This window comes from Haplochromis burtoni, unplaced genomic scaffold (genome assembly GCF_018398535.1).
Source record: "Haplochromis burtoni strain Fernald_Lab_line unplaced genomic scaffold, NCSU_Asbu1 Contig_102, whole genome shotgun sequence".
Classification (NCBI taxonomy): Eukaryota; Metazoa; Chordata; class Actinopteri; order Cichliformes; family Cichlidae; genus Haplochromis; species Haplochromis burtoni.
Window position 1 is genome coordinate 1,018,770 of NW_024582463.1, and position 26,677 is coordinate 1,045,446.

The 26,677-nt window shown below is 39.9% G+C and overlaps 1 protein-coding gene across 2 annotated transcripts in view; it reads right to left on the bottom strand.

The window, feature by feature from the left end:
* Nucleotides 1-26,677, bottom strand: part of pcxb (pyruvate carboxylase b) — a 299,933-nt gene that overhangs the window by 134,116 nt on the left and 139,140 nt on the right. For both annotated transcript variants that reach the window (XM_042223129.1, XM_042223128.1), the window contains exon 12: nucleotides 8,622-8,804. In XM_042223129.1, coding sequence (XP_042079063.1) covers nucleotides 8,622-8,804 — 183 coding nt within the window. The remainder of the gene's footprint in view (nucleotides 1-8,621; nucleotides 8,805-26,677) is intronic.

Genomic DNA, 26,677 nt, shown 5'->3' on the forward strand with positions numbered 1-26,677 from the left:
GTGTGAAATGAAGAGGAGATAGACAGATAACCCAGCCCCTGGAGACACTGTTATTTCATATGAGATTTAGAGTGCAGGACTGTGTGTGACAAAAAGCAAGCGTGTGTGTTTGTGTTTCACAGTGAATCTAAACCACTTATTCCTCCTACTGAAAAGTCAGATGAGATGGATTTCCTGTCTCTCTGCTCTTCGTAGATGCTATTTAAATTATCCCGGATCAAAAAATTAAAAAATAAAGAAGTGTAGTTGTTGGAGGAACTTCGGGCCACAACAGATGGAAGAAAGGATCATCCTGTTACCTGGTCAACATGATCTTCAGGCTACTAAAACAGCAGCATGAAAGCAAAGAAAGAAGAGATAACTGATAAATAGGAAAAATTATCTGGTACAGGGATCTCAGTCTTTCCAATGCTTATTTGTATTTACTTTTTTACTTTTCAGGCTATATATTCACCAGTAGTTTATAACACGTAGCCACACAGAGATGCTTACATTTGTACATGATGCTCATTTAAAAAAAAGGTCTTAACACTTTTGATATGAGAGGATTTACGTCTACATTTATGGTGCGGCACACTGAAACTCAGAAGTAAAAAAAAACCTGCTATACATAAAAAGCCCAGATTACTGATTTATATGAGCTCAAACGTTGCAGTTCTATATTTGGGTTTTATCTGTCACAATTCATCGGTATAACTAACAAAAAAGGGTTAATGTTTGGGTTTTGGAGGACAGACTAAAGGTATAAGAAATAAATGGAGATATGAGAAAACAAAAGCTCATGTGGGGGGAAAAAGAACAACTCATGTGACCGACTCGGTGAACCGCTATGAGGCTCAGCACTCTGAAACTAAAAGAGATAAGTTTGCTCTTGAAAGCAGGCTGAGGTCAAACGGTTGTAGAAGGGGGGGAGAGCATCACAGAAGAGAATAAAATAAAGTGTGAAAGGACTGTTTGCAAGCAGAGAAGTAAGTGTATGATAAAACAGGAAGATATGAAAGAATAAGCCCTGGGAAATGCTGTGTAAACCCCGACACACAGATCAGACTGGCGAAAATGAAACCAGCGTGGAAACAAAACTGTTTCAGGATGGATTACTGGCGTTCTGATATCTAAAATTAACCTGTGTCACTACAACACTATCAGCAACCTCCACAAAAAGGGGAAAAACAGTGTCAACATGAAAGGTACGACGACAGTTTTGGTTCATTTCTTTCATTTCTCCACGCCAACTGCTCCACTGATAACTGCATACTGTGAGCATTGACATTCACAGTAGCCATAATTCACTTGAACACTCCAGTTAAAGGTTTTTTATATTGTATATCATGTTTTTATGTGAAAAATCCTGCAGTAACTCCATCTAATCTATGCAAAACAAAGTCAAAACTAAAGATTTCATTCAAATAAGGAACAGAGGGAAAAGTCAGAGGCAATCTTGAGATGAAGCCTGTGATCTCTCAGACTAAAACGAAGCGAAACATTACTAAATTCTTCAAAGAGCCTCTCTGAATAGAAACCCCACTGTTCTGCCCCAACAGTTTCCATCCGTCTCTCACAAACGATGCAAGAAACTGAGGTCATCTCACCCTTACAGAGCATGGTTAAACATCAACTGATATAAAACCACCTGTGAAAGGCAAAAAAAAAAAAGTCACCTCCAAAGAACAGAAGTGGAAAATTTTACAATATTGAAATCACCACAGTTACAAAACTTGACTGATTGGATTGTTGGAGATCAGACTTGACCTTAACTATTATTTTTCTCCTCCTTTAGCTAATAATTTTTGTCACAGAAAACACAGGAATTAGCAAGAACATGCGCAGAAACGATAAAAAAAAAGTGTATTTGCTCCTGAAATCACTGATGTCATCATTAAGTTCTGCTGTGGAAACTGCAAATGCCAGTGAACATCTTTTAAGGTGGGTTTAATAATATGTTGCAACATGGAGAAACGCCAAAGTGGTCTCTGACGATGGCCGCCGCCCTGATCTCTTTTATGCAACCTGACCAAACTCAAAGAAAATTGCAAAGCACATCACGTAGCTCTATACCTCCCAGATCAGCTCATCCTCCCCCAAAGGAGAATTACGACCAACCATCACCTCCCTTACCCACGGCGCCTGAATGTCTCTAACCCACATACAATGGCCCCACTGTGAAGGTGTGATAAAATCCTACATGCATACAACTAGTGACAAATTGATTTTACTATTAATAAAGTGATACTGTTGAAATATGTGATCAATACATAGAATAAAATTTGCCATTACACTTTGGAGCAGTGTTTCCCAACCACTGTGTTGCGGCACATAGGTGTGCCGTGAGAAACGATCAGGTGTGCCGTGCAAGATTATCTGGTTCCACCTGATTAGTACTTTAAGCCAGCGGTCCCCAACCCCCGGCCCGTTGTTTGGTACCGGGCCGCGAGAGGTGAGGCTCAGGTGTGAAATGTATGGTATTCAGGGTTTATCGGTTTTCAGCGTTATTTTGTTATCGTCTTTATCGTTTACTCTGATTTCCTTGGTCTTTTCACGTGTGTTATGAATAAACCTTTTTTTCGGTACCGGTACTAGTTTTATTTTGTTGTATTTATCCGCGACACCTTAAAAGGCCGGTCCATGAAAATATTGTCGGGCATAAACCGGTCCGTGGCGCAAAAAAGGTTGGGGACCGCTGCTTTAAGCGACTGGCGTGAGTACTGGCTGAACAATTACGTTCTCTTCCACTAGAGGGCAGTACTACTACCTGCTCTAATGAAATAGGTTGCTAACTGCCAGTAAAACAGAAGAAGACGAAGAAGAAATTACATAATAATCATGCTGTGAGTTAGACAATGCAGCACATAATAGCAATAGATAAATACTTGAAAAGAAAAAGTAGCCATCCTGACCGGAGTCCTGGAGAAAATTACGATCCAGATGAAGGCCCTAGCTTGAGTAGTGGTCAGAAAAAAGCAACAAAGGTATACTGGGGACGAACAGAGCCAATTCTGCTATACCTGGTGCGCAGGGAAAAATGATCAACATTGTTTTGGTGACATTTTTGTTTGGTGGTGTGCTGGGTGATTTCTCTAATGTGCAATATGTGCTGTGGCTCCAAAAGGCTGGGAAGCACTGGTTCAGAGTGAGAAATTGGTATGACTAATATCCAAACGTTATAATTTTCAACTATAGTGGAGATAATTTCACAATGCTAACATCCAATTTCTATCCAACTTCATATGCACTGATTAAGTGCAAGTGATTTAAGTGTATAAATGCTAAAAATGGGTCATTTTACATCTTTAGACCCAAGCTCTCCTGCTGCTCAAAGGCTGAGGTTTACTGACAGATTTGGTGCATTACAGTAAGATGTGCTGCTTTCCTGCAATACTGTGCACTGTTTCAGCACGGGTAGAATTAATTTTACTGATGAGATTTTTGTAGTTAGCATCCTTCAAAGTTTTCTTTAAAAAATAAATAGACTAATCCGCAAACCTAATTAATTTTAATTAAATGTGTTGTCAAACAGTTAGGTTAAAGCGACAGGTTTTAACTTTTCCATAAATCTTCTCGACACTGACTAGCAGAGTACACGGGTGTCCACAGACCCCAGCTTACCAAATGTATGTTGCACTCTTTCCATCTTGATTGGCCTTTTAATGTTTCCTCCTATCCATCCACCCTCAACCTCCTGCCTCATGTCCTGTTGCTTTCATCCATCTTTCTTCCCGTCTCTTGCCTTTTTGACGCTGAATGCGTGACATTTCCCTGCCTAACACACGTATTCTTCTTTGGGGAGCTGTGTGCTCGCAATCATTGCACATACACAGAGATGCTGATAGACATGCGCACATGTGGACGCATACTGTATAGAGAAACAGAAGGTAAACACATCTGAAATGTCAAACACAATTTTACACAACGCAGCACAGCAGGCAGCCGCTTCAACTGAGCAGCTCAAACTTTGTTGTTGAGTGCACTCTCTAGTTTTAACTTTTATTTCCAAGGTAAAAGTGCTCTTAACATGCTGAGACTCTACTATGACTGCCATAGCTGCGGTTACGCTGAGACCTACTGTAACCACAACAGTGGAGTACCCAGATTCACAGGAATTGAAGCGCTGCTGTTTTTTTTACTGTAAAAGTCTATATGAAGACAGATTAGTACTTGTGGTATCAGGTGGGTGCTGCTGCAGCATGTGGGCTGTGCATGTGTGAGTGTGTTTCATGTTAAGAGAAAAAAAAATTCAAGGTGATTTCACCCACCAGTATGAAACTAGAAAAGAGGATGAAGGATAAATAGAACAGAGGTCATTGCAGAAGGTGATTTAGAAATCAGCAAAGAGCAAGATTTGAAGAGTCCTTGATAACATGGCACAGCAGAACAATTTGAGCCTGCAGCAGCTAAAACACAGATCAGAGAAATGACGACCAGTGTCTTAAACGCAGGTAAAAGCAATGTATGGAAGAAAAAGCAAGTCTTTGTTCACATTTTGGTGAAGAATAATTATTTCACAAACAAAAACAAAGGAACGAGTCCTTGAATTCTTCAACCCTGGGACATAAACACCCATGCAAGCAAACCTAAAACTGAACGGTAGCAAAAGTAAGCTGCCAGTTCTCCTCAAAAAACCTCTACGAAAACTGTTGTCATGGTTTCCTGCCCGCCACCAGCATTCTTTACACGAACAATTTTAATTTCAGGCCTTTTTACGTGACGTTCAATGTCCCATTCTCTGCCGGTGTCCATGAGGCTCAGAGCTTTTACAGGAGTATGCTGATACAGAACAGAAAGAAGGCTATTCCTCCTCAGATGTAAAAGGCACTGAGCAAGGTCACACTGGGCACCATCCTCATCAGCTCTTAACATAAGAAAAAGCCTTTGCACACTGATAACCTTGTTTCTGTTTTACATCAAAGTTAGTTATAAAAAAGTATCGCCATTGAAAGTAGGTTAAACACTCAGTATAACAAGCTAAAGCTTCAAGCTTCAGTGTTACTTTCATTTACTCCAAGCTTTTGTTCATAATAATTTATTTTTATGTGCATGTTTTGGGCACCGTTTTCAAACAATTACTTAAATTAAATAAATAAGAGTTATTATCAATGTGTGGCATTCCTGCATAAGAAACAAACTGCATTTCCACACAGCTCTGGCTTCACTGGACCACTTGAAAGATGGAATAACAAAAACAGTCCAGCATTAACAGCAGATTCAGCGTTTCAATCCTAAGACTTTACACACTTGGCTGCACCACTGTGCCAGGGGTCCAACTAGGGCTGGGCCATATCATACAGTTCACGGTAATACCGATATAATGTTGGATAAGAAAACAAAATACCGCAATAGAATATGGGTAAAGCGCGTAGGCGCGGTGCCTTTGTTTTCATACGCACGTGGCGGAAAAAGTATGGCGGCGACGGAGAATGAAAAGGGCGAAAGCGAATCGTTGAATGAAACGAATGAACCAGAATTGGTTTGTAAAAATGCTGCAACTTCAGTGGTGTGGAACTGGTTTAGCTTTCGTCCGTCAGATACACAACAAAGCACTATTTTTGGTAGAGCATGCTAGCGGGCCGTCGTTATTACCGTGTTGTTTGGAAAATACGGCACACTTAAAATCAATCCTTTGATTTTTCTGAAAATCGACAGTGCCCCTTATAATCCCGTGTGCCTTATGTATGAATTCTGGTTGTGTTTACTGACCTCGAAACGATTTTATGTCGTACACGGCGCTCGAAAATCTGTCAAATGTTTTAGTACGACTTTGCTAAGCTACGAACCCGCACCGCTTGATGGATTGTCGGAGCATTACGGCTATCGTAGGCAGGAGCCTCGCGGAGTGATACGTACTGTGCTTCAACATAATATTACCGTATTGTGTGTGTATAACCTCTTTAAGTTTTGTGGATATTATACATGGTTATGCTGAGGATATGTCAGCCGATTTCCACTGAAAATGCCTTTTGGTTAAACTGTCAGCGACTTTAATGCACATAAAAAAACAGCTGCTTGTTTAAGTGAAAACACATTGTTTTTGTTTCTTTTGCACTAATAAAGTTGTGGAGTTGTAAAGTGTTTTTTTCTAGTGTCAATTATATCGTCAGTTATATCTTTATCACAAATTTTCAAATGTATATCGTGATAAATAGTTCGGGTCATATCGCCCTGCTCTAGGTCCAACCTGTACATTCAGATCACCTTTTTTGCAACACACACACAGGTATCAGCACTTCAGTCTTATACTCAGTATAACAACCCAAAATGGACAAACCTCAAAGTATGTGTGATATACATGCTCAGATACACTATTCCTAAGCATTGCACATTTCCCTCCATTAATCCCTTTTACACACACACACGAAAAAAGTGATTTTTTTTTCAAGTATGATTCAAAATATGAAATACTGAAGACCACAGCATGAGCAAATCCGCCGATTGGCCACATGCATGTCTGAAACCTTCTCCGAAACATTCTGCATTTCAGCCATCACATGAATTTAACCTTGGAAAGAGAGACTGCTCAAGGATAAGATGACAAAAATAAATTTATCTCCAGCCCATCTCTGTATATCCAAACAACTTCTGCAATCTTTCCATTACCCAGCTGCTCCAACAGCTTCATCTACATCTTCCACAGCTGATGCAACTTTTCTAACTGTTACACAAAAGCAAGGCTGCACTTTGTCTTCCAACCAGGTTAATTACAAACTACAATTGATTTTTTTTTTTTTTTTTTTTTTTTGCTTGAACCAATTTAAATTTCATAAAATGTAAACTTGTAGACTTTGTTATCCTAAAATAACTCACCTATTTTCAACCTTTTGTTGCATTTAGCCATGTTCATTGTACGGTGGGAAAAGACCACAGAGAGGATTTATGGATGTAATGAAACTTTGCAACCTTTTTTGCTTTGAAATCATTAATGACCTTTTCTGTTTATGTTAACTTAAATAAACTGGAAAGCATCTTTTCTCTTACCCACAGCTTAAGATCAGATAGTTTGATACTGAATTATTCACGAAGCCGACTTTGTCTACTTACCAAAACCCTAAAGATTTCAAATCAAGTTTTTCACTTCAGTGAATATTTGCATCTATTGCCCGACCTAATCTTACAACAAAAACATCAGAGACTTGGCTCTCTGATACACTGTTATACATTGTTGCCAGATTAAAGATTAAAAACACCATTTACCTCTCAGTGGAGAAAAAGGCACATGTTTTGAGCTGCATGTATATGTTGGATTAGACTCATCGTGTTAATTTTTAATTGAGGAGAGAAAATTGCACATTTAAATGTGCTGTGAAATGTGTGAATGATGACAGCAACAGGAAATCCAAATTACAAAAAAAATAAAATATCTTGTGCTTGTCTAATTCAACTATTAATTGGTTTTATAACATGTTAGCCATTTTTAGTGTTTATAAAATGCTAAATGTTATTATGCTGGCACATAAATACAAAAAATATAGAGGTTTCCATTTATCAATGTAACTTTGTACAAAGTTTAACAGGAATGTTTTGATGGTCGTCTCAGCAGTTAGTGATCACAGTCACATGGATTGAGGGGGTTTTAACTTGTTTTCTTATTAATGAATAAAATGCAAGTTGTCATAATTAGATTAAAAATACATTTCATCCGTTTCACCGTGGTTTAATAAAAACAGATGTGTGAGGTGCACACGCAAACACACAGCGCTATAAGAGCCCGTATACTGCTTTACTAGTCCCTAAGGACCCCAAAGCACTTTACACATCCAGTCACCCACCCATTCACACACACTGGTGATGGCAAGCTACATTGTAGCCACAGCCACCCTGGGGCACACTGACAGAGGCGAGGCTGCCGGACACTGGCGCCACCAGGCCCTCTGACCACCACCAGTAGGCAACAGGTGAAGTGTCTTGCCCAAGGACACAATGACCAAGACTGTCCAAGCCGGGGCTCGAACCGGCAACCTTCCAATTACAAGACTAACTGCCAACTCTTGAGCCACGATCGCCCCACATCGTTTACATCTTTCTCTTTATGCTGCAAGTGGGAAATAAACTCCCAGGCGTGTGTTTTTCCCTCACCAGCAGCAGTAATGCACTTGTGTTTCTGTGTATGGGCTGCAGTGTTATGGAAGGTGGATAGCACTACCTTAACAAGTGCAAGTTGTTGTGACAAAACTGCTATAAGCCAACAACAACTGGCACCTTCTGACACAGGCAGAGTGTGTTTTCAGTCGGAAAGCCAAGAAATAAAGAGCAACATAAACCATGTAATCAGCCAGAAAGGTCACACAGGCTAAGTGTCCAAGACTGCTAGCGCACCACTTCTTAGCTGTGGCACTCTGCAGCAACTGAGTACACACTCGCTCTCTTTCAGCTTTAAATGCATCACACCATTAATCTAAACTACCCTGAGTAGTTTTAGACGGGCTCTTACCATGCCAGCCACCAATACACAGAATAGAATTCAATTTATATCCGAGCTGTGAAAGAATCAATCCTAATGCCAAAATGTTCATTAGTTCCCAAGTTTCCTCATCAGCTCAACTAGCCAAACAACAGCTAGAAAAGCAAATTAAACCAGGAAAAACATGCACAAAGCTGGAACCCTTTGGAGCGCACTTGGCCGAATGTCCTACCTTAACCCCTCTCACTCTGAACTCAGCCAGAGCTCGGCTCATCTTGGAGGCTGCTGTGTTCAGGTCCTTTCCGCTGGCGATGACTTTCACTAGTAATGAGTCATAGTGTGGAGAAATGACGGCACCCTGGAAGGCTGAGGCGCTGTCCAGACGGATGCCCATGCCCTCGCCGCTTCGGAAGACCTGGCAGGAAGAACACGGCACAGGTTAATATTTTTGAAGGAAAATGTCTGTCATTGCACAAGAGAGACATTTAATATAGAAAAAATGTCATTATTGATAGTCTGTTATCAATATATAATACATTTTCTGTACACTCAGGACAAATTCTCAATTTCTGCCATTTCTGATTTGTTCATTAACAATAAACAAATGTGCAAAACAATATATGCACAGTATTTTTGTGGATTTCATTACATTGGATTTTTCTGCAGTTGGCAAGATAATACACTTGGATAATTTGCCAATACAAGATTTAGTGTTCTCATTAGGGATATTATTGTATTACCCTGCAAGGTCTAGTAATGCTACTGAATGCATTCCCCCCAGCTATTCCTCTTCGATATATTTTACAGGAAGCACTAACATTTGTGTTATTTCTGCTATTGAAACTGCTATTAACTGGTTGTATTTTCACTACTTTGGAAACAGACAATACTGGTATATGTCCCTGCAATCACTGTTTGAGCTGGGATCAATGACCAGTGCAGGCACATCTATTCAGACCCTGAAAAAAAGCATATTAAGGAGCCAGGCAGAATAAGTATCCTGGTGTCTCAGTGCACTGAAATGTAACAGTGTGTTAGATTCAAATGAAGCCTTTCAAGCTTAGTCACATGTCTCTCATCACTCCCTCATTTAAAATATAAAAGTTAACTTTAAAAGACCAAAAGCTAAAACATTCTGCTCCTTCTGACAGGGCTGTCATTTAAACAGACATTGAAGCGTCACATCTACCAGGTGCCTAAAACCTCAGCATAACGTAACATACACTGAAAATAATGGAGGCCGGATATACAAGAAGAGGAAAATAACGAGATGAGAGTGAAGAAAACGAGCATGAGATGAGTGAGAAAGGCTGAACTGTTCCAAACCACTTGGCAAGAGAGCAGAGAGGAAGGCGAAGTGAAGAGGAGAATGAGGAGTGTCCAACACTACAGCATATGGAGCCCCTCGAGGGCTGGAGGAGAAAGAGGAGTCGAAATTATAATTATAACAATGTTTTGCCACACTGGTGATCTGCTGCTAATATTAACAGATGAAGTGCAGAGCTGTCAACATTCATAATAACATTTTTTCATTAATCATTTGCACCACAACTTGACATTTCATCTAGTATGACCCCTCTCCTGTGAAACAACTCGCTGCCACATTAAAAAAAAAACCTAAATAAAAAATTTGTGATAGTAATGTTTTTTGGTTTTTTTTTTAAATTTAAAAAAAAAAAGTCAAGCCAAGCCTCATCTCTGTTTTTCATGGGAAGTGGAAAATCAGAGCAGCAATTTAATGTGCAAACACATAAATACAGAACATAATGAAAAGCTTGAAAGTCAGCATTTAGTATGACCATCTTTATTCAACATGGCCTGAACTCTTAGGCAGCTTTCAGTCAAAGTTCTCGAGGCTTCTTAAAGGACATTCAGAACTCTTCGTAGGCTGTGGCTCCCTTTTCTTCTGTTCTCTGTCCAGAGACTAATGTTGAGGTCCGGGCGCTGCGGTGGTCGACCCATGACTGATGGCATTTAAATAATAATGTAATATGTATGCTTTATTGATCGCTGTGGGGAAAATCCTCTCTGCATTTAACCTTTCTAGACTATATTGCATGGTGGAACATCTGACCCCCACTATGTCTTAAAGATGTCTGTAGACCCTCACTGATGTGCCTCCCTCCTGACCTACTCCATACATGCCGATGATGATTTCAACCAAATCTTTCAAATTTGGATTCCTCGCTCCATAAGACCTGTTGCCACTAATTTTTAGTCTTCTCCACAGCCACACTTCCACAGAGACAATTTCTGAGGCTTCACTGAACAGCAGAAGGATAAACTAACGGGCCTGATGCAGCTCTCAGATCCTGTGTCAGGTCTGTGGCGTGTCCATTTCTCAAGCATGTGACTTTTAGATACTCTTCATCTGCTGTAGATAGTTTGTTTTAGGCCTGGCACGTCTTACTTTGTCTTCTATTTGTCTGGTTTGTCTGTTCAAATGTGCCATTATCTAGGCAAATGGTTATTTGGGAATCACCCTGTTGGTGCAAAAATACTATTTTATGCATTAAAAAAAAACTATTGGCTATAACAATTTTTACAGATTTGACTAAAGAAATGGGAACAAATGATGTGTATCCAAGGACAGAATTTCACATTGGCTCTTTATTAAATTGTAGTATGCATAAACACAAGACCTGTTCATCCCATGAACAAGGTGCCAGTGTTACATGGATAAACAGAAAACTAAAAATTCAAAGAAAAACTTTGAAAGGCCTTCGGAAAATTTGAGCACTGTTCACTTACAAAAAAATAAAAAAATCTAACGCTTCTTGGAAGCAAAATATAAAGTAATGAGGGGTGTCTCAACACATCTGTACGCCATTTCTTTACCAGTGACTTGTGGTAGAACAAAGTTAACCATTTAATCGCTGCAGAATTTGCTAAGAGGAGTGCTAACAAAGTGTTATGAGAGTTGGCACAAGAGGTGATGCAGCTAGAATAATTAGGACTGCACATTTTGGTGCAAGTATTTTTGCACTTGATGGATTTAACAGTTAAAAAAAATAAAATAAAATAAAAGGACAAGTTGGCGATGATGGAAATTGTGGTTGTAGGCAGGTTCACTATAAACTGGACGGCGTCTTAGAAAGAGACAAGAACCCACAGTATCTGTGTCAAAACTGAAAATGAGCCCAAATGAGCACATGTAGATGCAACATTTAAGCCAAGTTAAGTGCCGCAGCAGGGAAGTAAAAGATGTGAAACTGCAATTTAGACATCAATACATCTGATCATCAAGCTGAATACTAAATAAATACCATGAGTATTGATGCATTTTTCAATTTGAATTTAATATTTCAACGAATGACTTATTCATTGGATGTCCTCCACCAAGGAGGAGTTTTGATTTGTTTCAACTCAACTGGAGACCAAGTGGAGAACGACTGCCTGCAGAGAGCAATATCCTATTTCAAGGATCTCCCCTTTGATATGGGGCTGGTCATCAGCACTTCAAGTGTTGCTCAAGTAGAACTCAAATGTTTAGACTTTTATTTTACAATTTACAAGCTACTCTGCACATATTAGACCAAGTTTCAGCCATGCTTGTGTAAAAAGTTGATCAAATCTTCTCAATAGTGCCTGATAAATTAAGACGTGGAATATCTATTTGGAATTGTCCAATCTCTACAGTGTTGTTTGCATTGTTTACCCCCCCCCCCCCAAATAAAAAATACAAAAAAGTGAGTGGTAAATGAAATATTTTACTGAAGCACAAAAAGCAGGAACAGTGATGTTTTCTGCTAATTGAAATGACAAAGAAAGTCAGAAATAAAGCGAACCCAAATATATCTTAGGTTTCTTTTTCTGCTGCTCACAAAGAGAAAAAAGAAAACCATCCCACAGTTCTGTTGATGGGCTGTACTCTGCCAACTGTGGCTTATCGGTATTGCCAATGGGGCTCTAGGGCAGTTTGTTTCCACAGTCATCTTGAGGCCGCTGCCAGCTCTCATCTGTGCAAATACCCCTGGGAAAATCTACAATCTGTTTACTTTTCCACTACTCATTAAATCTTTCCTTATTGTGGACTGGCTATATTTTAAAATTGTTCTGTCATCCTATAAAGCTGCAGGCCAAGCATACACACACACACACAAGACAAATGCAGTTGTTTGCACTGAGTGCTATGTTCAAGTGACTGGCTGTCTGATAACTGTCCAGGTTTTTCTTGCACGCTGTTATTTAATATCAAAAAGCTAGATCTCCCAGAGGGAAGTAAAGCGCTTAGCATTGCTTATGCTCAAACTGATGCTGCTTTTTGATTTATTCAGGCTATAGTCTTCACAGAGGTTCACTGGGCATCTGGGCCTGTTTCAGCAACACCCCACTGCATAATGAGAACGGTACTTGGCGAACTCTTTTATACAGAGGTTGAAAAGATGAAAAGGAGGGAGACGGATCAGTAATTAGCTCGAAGCCAATTCTGTTCCTGACATCCTGGCTTTGTTGTTGGCATGCAAAAACCTAAAAGTTTCTGAAACTATTAGGGCCACCGAACAGCTCTGATAACTAGGACTTCAAATATTCCATATGCATGTTACAATGTTTTTGCTGCTACAGTATATCAATATGATCGAGAGTAGAAGGAGTAATTTTCTGCAAAGTGAGACTCATGACATGTAGTGACAATACAATTGATTCATAAGAAATCTGGCACAAGAAAAGATTTATCTGTAGCTACCGAGTACCAACAAAGAGCACCAGTCCAAACAGAAGTTAAAACCCATTTTTAAACATTCCTGGAATAGAAAAAGGGAAGACATGAGTCTAAGAAGACTTCAAAAAAAACTTAAAAATTAACACACACACTGAAATAGGTTGTGTCATAATATGGCTCAGTAGTATGTATGCACTCAACGTCTGAGCACACTCCTGGTGAGAGTGTGTCCTGGGATCTCTCCTCCCAGACCTGGATCAGAGCATCAGAGAGCTCTAACAGTCTGCAGTGATTTTTAATATCAGGTCCACTGATACAATACGTTGTATAGACTAATTCTTGGGTTCCCCTTAGAGGTACATGAGAGCCAGTCAGTGACATCAATGTAATCATCCAGGAGCTGCCTATACACGCTGACCATATTTCTGCGCACCACAAGCCAAAGCCTTTGAACCGGCATAAGCTCCAATTTCATCCTGGTACCTAACAGCACTCAGGCTACCGTCCTTGATCCTCCAAGTATATGCTTCCCCAGGCTCTCTCTAACCCTCTGTCAAAACCAGTCATGCTGGATGATAACACGACTTTAGCCACACTCTGCTTCTTCAGACTCCTTCACATCTATCATACATGCTCAGTGTGAATCTGCTCTGATCTCCGAAGAGAACGAGGCACCTGTAGTGAGCCTGCCAGTTTTGGCGTTTTCTGGCAAATTCAGAACTAAGATCCCACAACAGGATGCCGGGCCCTCACGCCACCTCATGGAGTCCAGTTCTCATAGTGTGGTCAGAAACATGCTGGGACCCTCTGTTCCTCCTCACAAAGAGGAGCAGATACTGGCCATCCTGCTGAGTCGTCTCGCTCTCTCTCATAATGTAAGAGCCCATCTCACAGCATCTCTTCCACACTCTTGAGACACATCAAAACTCCTTGCAACACCACATACGGATGTGCCATCCTGGACGAAACGCCACCAGGAGGGAAAAGGAGGGCAACGGTCTGGTCAGCACCTGCAACAAAATTCCCTTTTCGGATACTGTCAATTTAATTTGTACCAAAGTAGGTCAAATCCCCAACAGATTGTCATCAAATCCAGATTGGATATCAAAGTGGAAGTTAGATTAAAAACAGTTTTGCCTCACATGCAAACCTACACACTTTGCCTGTGTTTATTTTCTCTAGTTCAGACACGTAACCTCACAGCATTATACCACATATTTGTCATAACAATCTTGCCATACAGCTGCAGCCTCCTGCAACACTAAAGACTGCCTGCACAGTCTCACTTAACTGGACCCACACAAAGAAACACTGATGCATTTAATAAAAGATTTATGTTTGAATACATAAATCTTTGCTACAGGCTTTAATATATGCTGGACAGCAATAAGAAATGCGGCTATAAAAACACACAATCATGCAGAGAAATCTGATACCAATATTGTTTTGAAATAGATTTTTTTTAACTGTAAACAACTCTACGCTGCCTGTGTCAGGAGACTAATCAAATGGGCAGGAAGACAGATGCTTACCGTTACACTTTACTGAACAAATATATATACATGGGATATGTAGTTGGACTGGAAGCCAAACGACTCAGTGGATATTGGAACCACTCAGACAAGTAGTTTAAATGGGAAAATACAAATGGGAGAGGGGGGAGAAAAAAAAAAGGAAATATAAATTCCAGGACACTATCAGAAACAAAACATTTCCACTCTGCGCCCCCCCCACCCCTTCCCAAATGAAACCAGTGTAGTGGCATTTCTATATTTACTTTTGTCTGCTATCTGTTAACGAGGGCTTGTGAACTCTCGCGCTGTGCCTTTGTCAATATATGAAGACGCATACGTCAATGCAGTATGTGATCACTGCATTGACGGTGGCTTCAAGCATTTAAATATCAGCAGAATGGTGCCAAAGCAAAATGCCACAGAGACCATCCACTCGCTCAGCATGGGCTCGAACAAAAACAGCATCTCTAAAGATTTTGCAGCCAGAAAAAGAAAAAAGTATGAGAGACTATACAGGCAGATTTGAATGGAAGGCCAAGTACCACATAAATAATTAAAGCGAAGGTGGCAGCTTCTTTCAGCTCAGGGCGCTGTACAACAGGAAAAATTCTCTCACTCTTTCACCACGTCATTTTATCTCCATCTTAACTCGTTTTCTTTCATGCACACAAGACATACAAATAATTTAAGTGCTTAAATGGTTTCTCACACACACACACACACACACACACACACACACACACGGTTCTCTGTTGTCTTGTACACTTGTGTGGGCTGTCATCTTATTCCTTATGCAATAATCCAGCTTTATCCTCCTGTTTTCCTTGGGATTCCTGTTAATCAGTAAATGCACATGTGCACACAAGCTAAAATGAAGGCTTTCTGCTTAATACTATCTTCCTTATAATATTTCCACAATCAAATAATGCCACTTTTCACCATCTTCCCTCCTTTTACCCTCGCAATTTGTTCAGTCGTTACTGCAAACTCTGAAAGAGTCTCCTTTAATGTGATCTCTACCTTCTTTTCCAAATGCTCAAAGTGCCTCTCTCAGATTATCCTTCACTCACTCTGAAGCATAGATCAATGGTATATTTCTCTTCAATTGCAACAATAGCTTATGTAAAGATTGTAGAGAACTGAGTCATAAAACTACAGTGCGGTTGGCACAAACAAATGAGCTGAAAAGTTTCACTTGACCAAGTCGATATGCCACCTTAAAACAGTAATAAGTGAAGAGCACGAAAAAAATGAGTCCAGAGAGCACATTTGAACATTGATTTAAGACGTCTACACATATAACAACACATCAGTGGTTTTACTGAAATGGTTTTATCCAACTGTTGGGAGATCACAGAGTTTCAGTGTGAGAGCTTTGCAATTTATCATGTGGACAAGCTTTACACCACTGAACTCAGAGACTGGAGAAATCCCTCTCAAGCAATAACAACAAAAAGACACTTTACTATACAAAAAGAGCAAATTCATCAAACATTTGTGTTGCACAGCTCTCTTTTATTTCAGCAATAACAATTTTAATTATAAAAAGGGCCAAAGCAGAAACATGATTTAATGTGTTTTCACTTCTTTGGTAAAGGAAACAAAGTCACAGGTTTGATCAGTCGTAGCTCCCAAGCTCACATTTGCCTCCGCAGCAGGAGTGCTGTGGATGTGGCCACGTATATAAACACAACTGGCCCAACCTCTGCCCCTGAAGTAAAGACGGTGGGGCAAATGGCGGCTTCCAAAAAAATCTGCGTTCGCACCTGTGCATTTTTAATTGCTTAACTTTGAGTTTATAACAATGCATCGATTGTTGGAAGACATACTTACACACTAATTAAAAGTGCAACTCCTAACTTTCAAGGAAAACTACAAAATCGGCCGACTGTTCCTTTAAAATTGAAAGTAATATAAACTAATATCGGTTGGTCAGCTTCCCGCTGTTGACAATACTGTGTTTTTAAAGACGTGGTACATTGCAGCAGGGAAGTGTAAAGTGCAGAAACAGACGTGAAATGACTTTGATTATGGGTCTTAGTTTCAAACAAACAACTGAACAAGATCCTTGTTACCTTCAACTCATTTAGGGATTTTAACACAGAAATGGTTCAATTTCTCAGCCTCCGTAAGTGGACCCTATTCCAGATTTCACAGTTAGCTTACTTTTGTAATAACAATGAAACCTCTTCAAAACACTCTCCAAACCATTTACCATTAAGTCCGTTTTTCCTTTTATCCACTCTACTCTCAATTCCCACTTTACAGACTCCTCAACCGAGGCTCACTCACAGCCCCTTCACCTCAAACCTTTCACCACCTTCGTCAAACTCAGTCCTGCTGCTACCTGGTTAAACTCTTTTGCATTTTGGCAGCCTAGGCTTACATATAGACTTATAAATCAGCACGAACGCACCTGAATCTGATCTATGGAGAGGAAACATTGAGACAACACTGCCTGCCAGAAACAGACCAAAAGTGAAGGCAATATCTGAGCTCCAACTGATATCGTACCAATTAGAGTTGGAGAGGAGCAGATGGAGAGGCAGAAACACAGAGAGGTAAGGAGAGCAATGAAGGGAACGAGACAGAATAACACATGGAGTTGGGTGAGAGATGAAAATGTATGTTCCATGTTAATGTTTGAAGTCAAGCTGCATGGATGAATGAAGACGGAAAGAAGTGAGACAGGGGGAAGTGAAGTAAAAACAAGGTCATTCGCCAACACCTATTTCAACACTTCAAAGAAACAAAACAAAAGACAAACATGTTTTAAGAATTGCATCGTGTGTCCAAGCATTACCAGATGAGGCCGGAGGGTCCTTCACGACCCCTAAAAAGACCCTTTTTAATTAATTCTCTATACAAAGTTTGTGGGGAGGTCAGAAATGAACACCAACTTCAAAGGGGGGAAATAAATCCAGCTTTCAATCACTTGACACAGAAACAAACTTCACAACTTTGTCACCAGTTTTAAAGACTCGATGTCTCTAAAGCATCTTCCTACTTTTCTCTTCTTTTTGCTAAATGCGTAAGTGGGTTGACTCCCAAGGAATTTGGTGACAGTTTATGTGCAGCCCTGGAAAAATCTGGCCATCTCCTGAATTTAATTACTGATGTCCTTCATAACTGGGTGTCTCGCTGTCACAGCTTCTGCATCATGTAACTGCAACGTGCCAAATTAAAATGTGCACTTGGTATGCTGTCACAAGCCCCCCCCGAGCCAGTATGTTTACCACAGTTTTCAATTAAAATATTGACCTTTTATTTCACTTAAGCCTAAATTAAAGAAATTCCAAGGGAAATGTTAACTTTTGAAAGTGGGCAGATGCCATAAGCTCAGTCTCCACTGACACCATAATGGTTATGGTATTTAATATTCCGAAGAGCTAATGACAGAAGAACCTTGAATCAAAGTGTGAAAAAAATCACACAGCATATATGCTGTTCCAGTTGAGCATAACAAGGTGACATCTTTGTATGTGGCACAGAAAGCAGATAAATCAGGGCCAGTCATGAGTAACAGACTGTTGCCTCAGAAGGACGTCATCTCTCTCCTGCGCATTTCTTATGGTCACACATTCACTGAGAACATGCACAAGCTCTGAAAGCAATGCATTACTACCTCGATTATTTATGAACGTATGTGAAAAGAAAACCTTGGCGTTTGCCTTCAATACTGGAATACATCTAAGACGTGGAACACCTAAGGCAGCACACACAGCCAGATCCTTATTTGCTCCATCCAGACTTTTATTCTCAAATAAATGAAAATACTAAAGCAACTATGCACCCAAGTGTAGTCTAAAAAATCCTGCCGTCTATATATTATTTACAGAGACTCAAAAAGATTATGTTAATGTTATCTCAGAGGTATCAGACGGGTAACAAATTTGACAAAAAAATTGCTACAAATTAAATTGATGGTGTTCTATGTGTATGTAGTACATCCATGTGATGCTACTGGCCTTTAGCTACAGGTGCTTTACGCTGGTCTGCTTTAATACCCAACTCCACTGACTGGAGAACTTAATGCCTATGTTGATAATAAGCGGGACCTCTCACACTTCACTATAACACAAAGGGACAAACACTAGAGGTTTATTTATTTTAAACAGAGACCTTTTCACAGAATTAATGGCTGCACTGGTTACATAAATCCGACTCAGCTGAATCATGGCTACTCTAACGACAGCAAAGCAATTTCTCCTTGCTTCAATTAAAAGTTACTCTGCATTTTCTACAATCTTTCACAAGTTATTAGCAAAGTCTGAAACCAGGGAGACATGAACATTCTCATTTCATTAACAGAAAGTTAACTGGAGACTTTCAGTGATGCATGAAAGGAGCCTTTTGTAAAATCATTTTCTTTCACTGAAATTATTTTTGAATTTTGGAAAAGAAAAAAACCTGCACTGGTCATCTCTTACATGCACGAGGATCCTTCTACTGCAAACAATCCAGTCACACTGTCAAAGGAAAATCTTTTAGTGCATATTTTTCCATTATCTGTGGCTGTAATCCACAGCTGCTGTACAAGTGCATGAATTTAAAGTACATCTACTCCGATACTTTATTTCACTTTTACTCCTATACTTTCAATTTCACCTTCATTTCCTGTCCTGTACAGTACAGGTTCTATTTTATACCATCTCACAAAACCATTACCTACCTCACTTTCCTCCCTGTATGTCTCCCTGGGGTATCACTGGCTTTATTTATCCTCTTTTACTTCATTTAAAATCTTTTCTTCCTTTCTTCCCTGCTCTGACTTTCAGTGTTTATTTTTCCTCCTGCCTTCCGTTTCCCTCTATTTACCACTTCACAGCAGCATCGATACATTTTTAGGCCAAGTCCAAAGATGTGTTTGTGTCCTTCATAATAAAAACATATTTATAGCCAAGTACTAACTAATTTGACAGTAAATGTTTGTGCACACTGCAGAGCACACATGCCCTGCTTTCAGATTCTTGTTGCCATTTATCAAAAGCCCATTTTTTGATACTCATACTGAACTGCTTTCTCCTTTCAATCCTCTCAGAGTGTGTGTTCCAGACGGACGTGTAATGACCCTAATAAGCAATAGAAGACTGCTTCTTCACAGTTTTTCCTCCTTTTCATTTTCTCCCTTTTTAGCTCTGAATCTTCTGTCAATTATCACCCATTCTGCCTTGCTTCTACTCCTCAGAACACATTAATTTCCCCCTCTCTTCATATTCTCATCATCCTCCCACTCATTTTCACCCCTTTCCTCCTTTTATTTCCTTTCTACTCCTGTGTAATTCCCATCTTCGCCCCACCCCACACACCCGTGGCCCAGCACTTCACTTCGACTGCCATCTTCCTTGCTTGAACCCTCTTCCTTCTTAATCTCTTCACAATTTCATCCCTCCCTCCTTCATATATTCCTCTATTAAAAATTGCCATTAATCACCTAATTACATACAGTAGTAACTGTTCCATGATTCCTCACTACCATCATGAGGAGAAAATATGAAAAATAAAAATCACGCACACACAGCTCCTTAAAAATGTACCCATAAATGTCCACATTTTGTCCAACACCAAGCAAAAATCCAAACAAAGTGACTCCCAGCATAACCTCAGGAAGAAATACTGGGGCAGAGATGTTCGATGCCACACACACACACACACACACACACACACACACACACACACACACACACACCCTCATGTAGTATTTAACATCCGTGTGACCATTAGAGTCAGTGGCAACCAGATGTCTGTGACAGCACTACAAGCTGTTTGGGGGTTTGGACGGAGGTTCAATGGACACAAACACACTTATTTGAATTACTAGCAGTCCACACTTACATAGACTTGCAGCCACAGCAGATATAAGTTGGTTCAGGAGGAGATGCAGACCTCTGCTATGAAGATCCATGTTTACACGCGTATGTACTGCATGGAAATAAATCCTCAGATCTTGCACATACAGTTTCCACCTGTCAATGCCTATGAGATTCTGAAGAGAGCTAGTGATGTCTAAGTTTATACTCAAAAAATAAAAACAAACAGTGTCTGAGGAGAATAAATTCAAACATGGTAACTCAACAGCCTAGACAAGAACCATCAAAGTTTCATCACCTCAGGGAAGCTGTTGGATTTTAGGTCCTAATGTTTAAATATGGAAATCTTGTTGAGTGTCCTCAGAAAACACCTTCAAAGTTCACATCTGTCCTGTGTGATTCGACCTTAATGTTTTCTAATGGCTCTCTGCTTTTTACATTTAAGCAAATCTAAAGCTCAATTACAACCTGAGCATTAAGGTTGCCCTTACTTTCAACCTAAATTTTATTGCAGTTTATGCTCATAGAAGCTACATGCTTGTTCTCATTCTTGGCTAAGCTGCACTGTTTGCACCGGTTTAATGGTTTATTACTGAATTGTTATTAGTCAAAATAACAGCATGACTTTATAGATTTAAATGGGGTCTGTCCATGTTTTGATTTGCAATAAAAATGTGGTTGGATTGCTGTGAAATTTATTAAACACTTATGTGAAAAACACCAGAGACTCTGCAGTCATGTGACAAAGCACAGCCCATGATTTTATAGCTTGTTGAACCTAGTTTGGTAGGAATAACTTGAATTGTTATCTGTCGGACTTTCAGCCTGATGTGTAGGAGTTCTGACCCACTCTTCTTTACAACACGTTTTGCACATGGCCCCATTACATTTCAGAGGTCTGGACTTCCACTGGGTCACTGTCACATGACCTCACATTTGACTCTACAAGACCTTAATATACAGAGGACTGTGGTTGTCTTAGTGCCTGGCAGATGCCTAAGCACAGTGACTGTAAAACAAGCCCACCCCTCCACCACCGTGTTTTCTATTTTCAGTAAAAAGTTCCAACTTTGTAAAGCTAAACTACACTACATTTGCACATTTTGCATCTTGCACATGTCTCGTCTATAATATCAGGACCATAACTTGAACCTGGTATTCAATACCACTGCACAATCCACTTCGTATCGTCTGTCATGTCTTTGTTTATCATACAGTTAGTATTGTATAGTTATCATTATAGTATTGTATAGTTAGTAATTAGTACCTTTTATCCCTTAATTTTACTGAAGTTTAGCACGTTATTTATTTGTAACTTCTAGTTTGATATCTCTTGGAGATATACGTTTTATATACTTATAATGCACCATGGGGGCTTGGGGTGAAACAGAATTTGGGTACACTGTATACCATGTATACTGTTGTATTGACAATAAAGTTCTTGAATCTTGAATCTAAGCTGTGCTGCCATGTTCTTTCAAAGAGTAGAGGCTTTCTACTGGCCCTTCCAAAGAAGCCACACTTGTTCAGGCTTTTTCGGATTGTACCATCATGAACTTTGTAGGCTTCATTTAGCTAGTTAGAGTGAAAGGTAGGTCTTTGATTATTTTGAGCACTGCATGGTCTGACCTTGAGGTGATAATTGACTCCTATAAGATCCATGACGACTTGTTCCCACTGAATGTGTCTTTTGCAACATTGAGCATAAGTCAAATGAAAGACTACCTCAGTGTGGCTGTTTTAGTTGGACACACAACTTATCAGGATTTAAAAATCTTGCTCTGCTCAACACAGTTGGGGACCTTTATGTGAAACGCCATCATCCCCAGTCAAGGTATTTGGATTTTCTACCAGTGTGCTTTACTTTTGATTGCTAGTGCAATATTAAAGGATTTTTTTTCCTGCGTGTGCATGTGGCACTTCTTCGCCTGCGGCAGAAGCCTTAGCCACTGCTCAGGCTTGTCGAGACTTCTCTCATCTTCTTCTGGCTCACCCAAAAAGTTCAAACCATCTATCAGCTTTCATCTGCGCTGCCCATCTTCCTCACTGTGACGCCGCCGAACACATCTTAAGGCTATGCCTATACCATCCTAATATCCAAGAGCTTCCTCGTCAATTCCAACTTCAACAGATCTTTGATGTACTTGTTGCTTCAATGCTACGTATTTCTTGCGCCTGCAGGAGCATGCTGTTTAGGTTCATAAAGTCGGCTACATTTTTTTTTTTACAAATCTATCACATACACAGATATGTTTTTCTGTACTCTTTTACAGTAAAAAAAAAAAAAGAAGAAGAAGAAAAGGAATCGTCCATGTTCAGTAGTTGTGTGAAACCGAGGGACACATGAGTGTGCTGAATTAAAAATATTAATTCAAGGTTCAAGGTTCAGCACATTAATCGGCCACCCCTGCGTTTCATATAAACTTCCTCTGTGTATGCAAATATGTCCAATAAATTAAAGGCCTTCATTGAGATTTTGTTATAGAACTGTCAAAGTTACAGAAAGCAGTATTTTTTATGCAGCAAATAAAGAGTTCATTAACAACCAGAACAAAAGTTAAAGGTGCTTTTTTTTAAAAACTCAGATTACTACGTGGTTCAACGTCAAATTTGACATGAAATGCTACTTTTAATAACATGCAAACATTTCACATTTTACCAAACAAAGAAAAAACTGCAAAATGCAGTTTCCATTGCTAAATTGCATTTAACTTTTAAAATAGTATCTGTGCACTTATTGCTTTATAAATGTTATTCACAGTGGAATTTATTTATATATTAAACACCGACAGCTGCAGACACGAGCAGTTTGTCAGCCTTTATCTGTTCTGTGTGCTTCAATACAATCAATCTCAATTTGTTCTTTTCTAAAATTATACAGTGCCACCCTGCCATGCAGCGTAGAGATAAATTTTAAAACTTTTTGCAGCAACCCAAGATAGAAAAAAAGAGGAAAAAAGAAGAAAATAAACCAACAAAAAAAACCCACATTATGATCCTAATTTTATTCCTGTAGCAACACCCAGAAATCACAAGATGATGTTCCTGGTCACAGATGCAATCAGCACCATCAGCAAACACATACAGATGACAGATTAAAAGGAAGCTGCTGTGTGCCAATAACACATTACGAAACCTTTTGCACATTTATCTTTTTAATCATGTGACAAAAACAGAGGGGGGTGGAAAATATGGCAACTGAGGAACAATGTAGAGAGAGAGAGGAGGGGGGAAAAGGCACTTTGATGGGAGAAAAATCCTGGCGCCAGTCAGTGGCAACCCTCAGCCTCCTAGTAGATACAACTAGGGCTGGGCGATATATCGATATATTTTCATACGAGATATAAGATGTGACAATATAGTTTATATCGATATAGTATATGTTACGTTATAATTGTACTTTTGGAGCCGCAGGTTTGCCTCTCTTTCGTCCACTTTTGTCTCTACGCAACGTTACTGGGCCTCGCCTCTCCTTCACTGAACACAACTCCCCCATCGCTTCACCTGCAGGCAACGACAAGATGGACACGGCAAATCTCCGTTAACGAGTTACCGCGGATCGCCCCGTGCGTGGGGCTGGACGGCGTCAACGTGTTAACGAGCTAACCGCGCTAACGCCATGCACGGCCTAAAATCCTTTCATTTTCTCAAAAATCGACAGCGCGCCTTATGTATGAATTCTGGTTGTGCTTACTGACCGCGAACCGATTTTATGTTGAACACTGCGTTCAGCATTCTGTCAATAAATGTTTTAGTTCGACTTTGGTAAGCTACGGAGCTGCACCGCTTGCTGGATTGTCGGAGCATTACGGCTACCGTAGTCCGGAGCCTCGCGGAGTGATACGTACTGTGCTTCAACGTAATATTACTGTATTGTGTGTGTATAAGGACCATAAATGGCACCTGTTCAGAGACGTGGTTATGAAGCAGATTTCAAACTCCAGGCTGTCAGTCACGCAGTACAAGTTGGGAACAGAGCAGCTGTGAAATCTGCCTTTGTTATTATGCTCAGCGTCTTTTAGATTACATTTTGACTGCACAATTGTGAGCTTTTTGTTATGCACAAAAACATTGTTTTCTTTTATTTATGGAGCATTACTATTGAATAATATTATTTTTGAGTATTTTCTTCATGTACATCTACGCTGTATGTTAATAAAAGTGCCTGTGTGACATCTGGGACACAGCTTTGACTAAGAACTAAGAACTTAACCCTTATGGCTTAAAAAAACATATATATCGAGATATATATCGTACATCGCCATCCAGCTAAAAAATATCGAGATATGAATTTTGGGTCATGTCGCCCAGCCCTAGATACAACCTATGGTATGAATTTCAAAATCCTAGGTCACTTCCTTCAAGTTATCATGTTCACAAGACTTTCAAAAAACTTGACCTCTCACCTTGAACTTCAGGTCAACATCACAGATTCAAATCCGTCTGTGATTTTTAGTAGATACGATTAGGGTATCAATTTCAAACTCTTAAGTCGCTTCGTTCGTGTCTACGTTGCCTGCCCGACTGCGCCTGCCCAGCAGGACGACGACAATACCCCAACAGCCTTCTACGGCCGAGGGACAAAGATAAGATAAAATTCAATGGAAGAGAAAAATTTGATCACAGACTACTTTGTGTGGTTTCTGTCTCCATTTTCATTCTCATGTCTGCATTAGGAAATGCAACACCATAGCAACAAAGCAACAACACAATCCAAAATTCACTGGCAATCACTTCTCTCTCATCTCCTCACGCTCTCTATACAGTATAACAAAAAGCATCTGATTCTGGATAAGTAGGTCACTTCAAACTTCTTCTCCCCTCCCTCCATTGCACCATCCTGATTTTTACTCCATTTCTCCACCAGCTCCAACTTTGTTCCTACAGTCATTCAACTTTCAGCCAATTCTTAAGATGAATCCAGCTATTATTCTGTCACTTTTATATTTTATATATGCAACAATAACAACATATTCATGAAGTGGACCTACTTGTGTGTTCAAAGCATACAAATAAGAGATTAGCACTGGTTGCACTAAATGCTACAGCAAATACAAGACAAGAGCATCACCGTAGACTGCTAGGCTAGTCCAAACAAGAGGAAAGAATATTATCCCTTTCTAAGATAAGGAATCTGGTAAACAAATAGCAGCTGGTTTTATAATATTTAGAATGAGTCAACAAATTAAAACTCATCAATTCATCTGTTACAAAGAAATTATCAGATAGAAAAAGCAATACACAGACTATTCATCCCTTTTATTTCCTGAAATGCTTCCAATGTGATCGACTGTGTTATACACTGGTCTCTGTTTACCAGAAAACTGTAGGTTTGTGTACAGGCTGATATCTGTGTCATTAACTGGTTCATGTACTTGATGATCTGCTGAATGTTCATATGAATCGTCTGCTCCATGTCTTTTTTTCCCCCTCACTCTCTCAAAAACACCCCACACGTCTAAAATCAAGGCCTGGTCCTGTACCTGTCACCTCATGCATTGCAGACCTTCCCTTCTCATCATCCCCTCCCATCCAACACATACAGAACTCAACTGTTTTATTTTGAAGTCAAGCTGAACTAGCAAAGACTTGAAGGTCTCAAAGGCATTAAAAATACATGACAGATAGACAGAGAAAAAGAGCAAAGTTGAGGGAGGAGAGCTGTAAGGGGAATTGACAAAGAAGGCAAAGCCAGAGTGCGATGTAGCCAAGTCAAACGCAAACAGTGGGAGCTTAGGAAGCAAAAGTGGGAGTGAAGTGGGGTGAGAGCAAGAGGGAGTATCAGGAGTGCTGAGGAAAATGCCAGAGATTAAGGTAAAGCTGCTACGCAAATTTCAATTAAATGATAAAAGAAAAAAACAAACGTGAAAGTGAAGCTTCATCGACTTAAAGTGCCCGCTGTGCATCACTCTGCAGCCCACGGTTGATCACTGGTGGACATGAGGTAACCTCATGTCTTTACCATGACATCATATTAATCAGCACTTTACTTTCAATGTTAGTGGCTTCAACTGCTGCTCATAGTTGAGTTTAATTCAGGTCACTTCATGGAGCCGACTGTTACTCAACCAGTCGTTGCTTCAAACTGCTAAATTTCATGGACTTTACATCGTCTCTGGTCACTGTAATCACAGCCCTCCCTGTGTGGATGCCGCCTAAGAACTAAGGTATGACAAGCCAAGGTTAAGGGAAGTGAAGTTATAATGCTAGATATTAAAAAAGGGAGGGAAAGAGGGATTATTAGTTAGCCAGTTTTATGGGAAAACATTTGGGTGGGCTGCCAGGTCCTTCGTTCAATCGG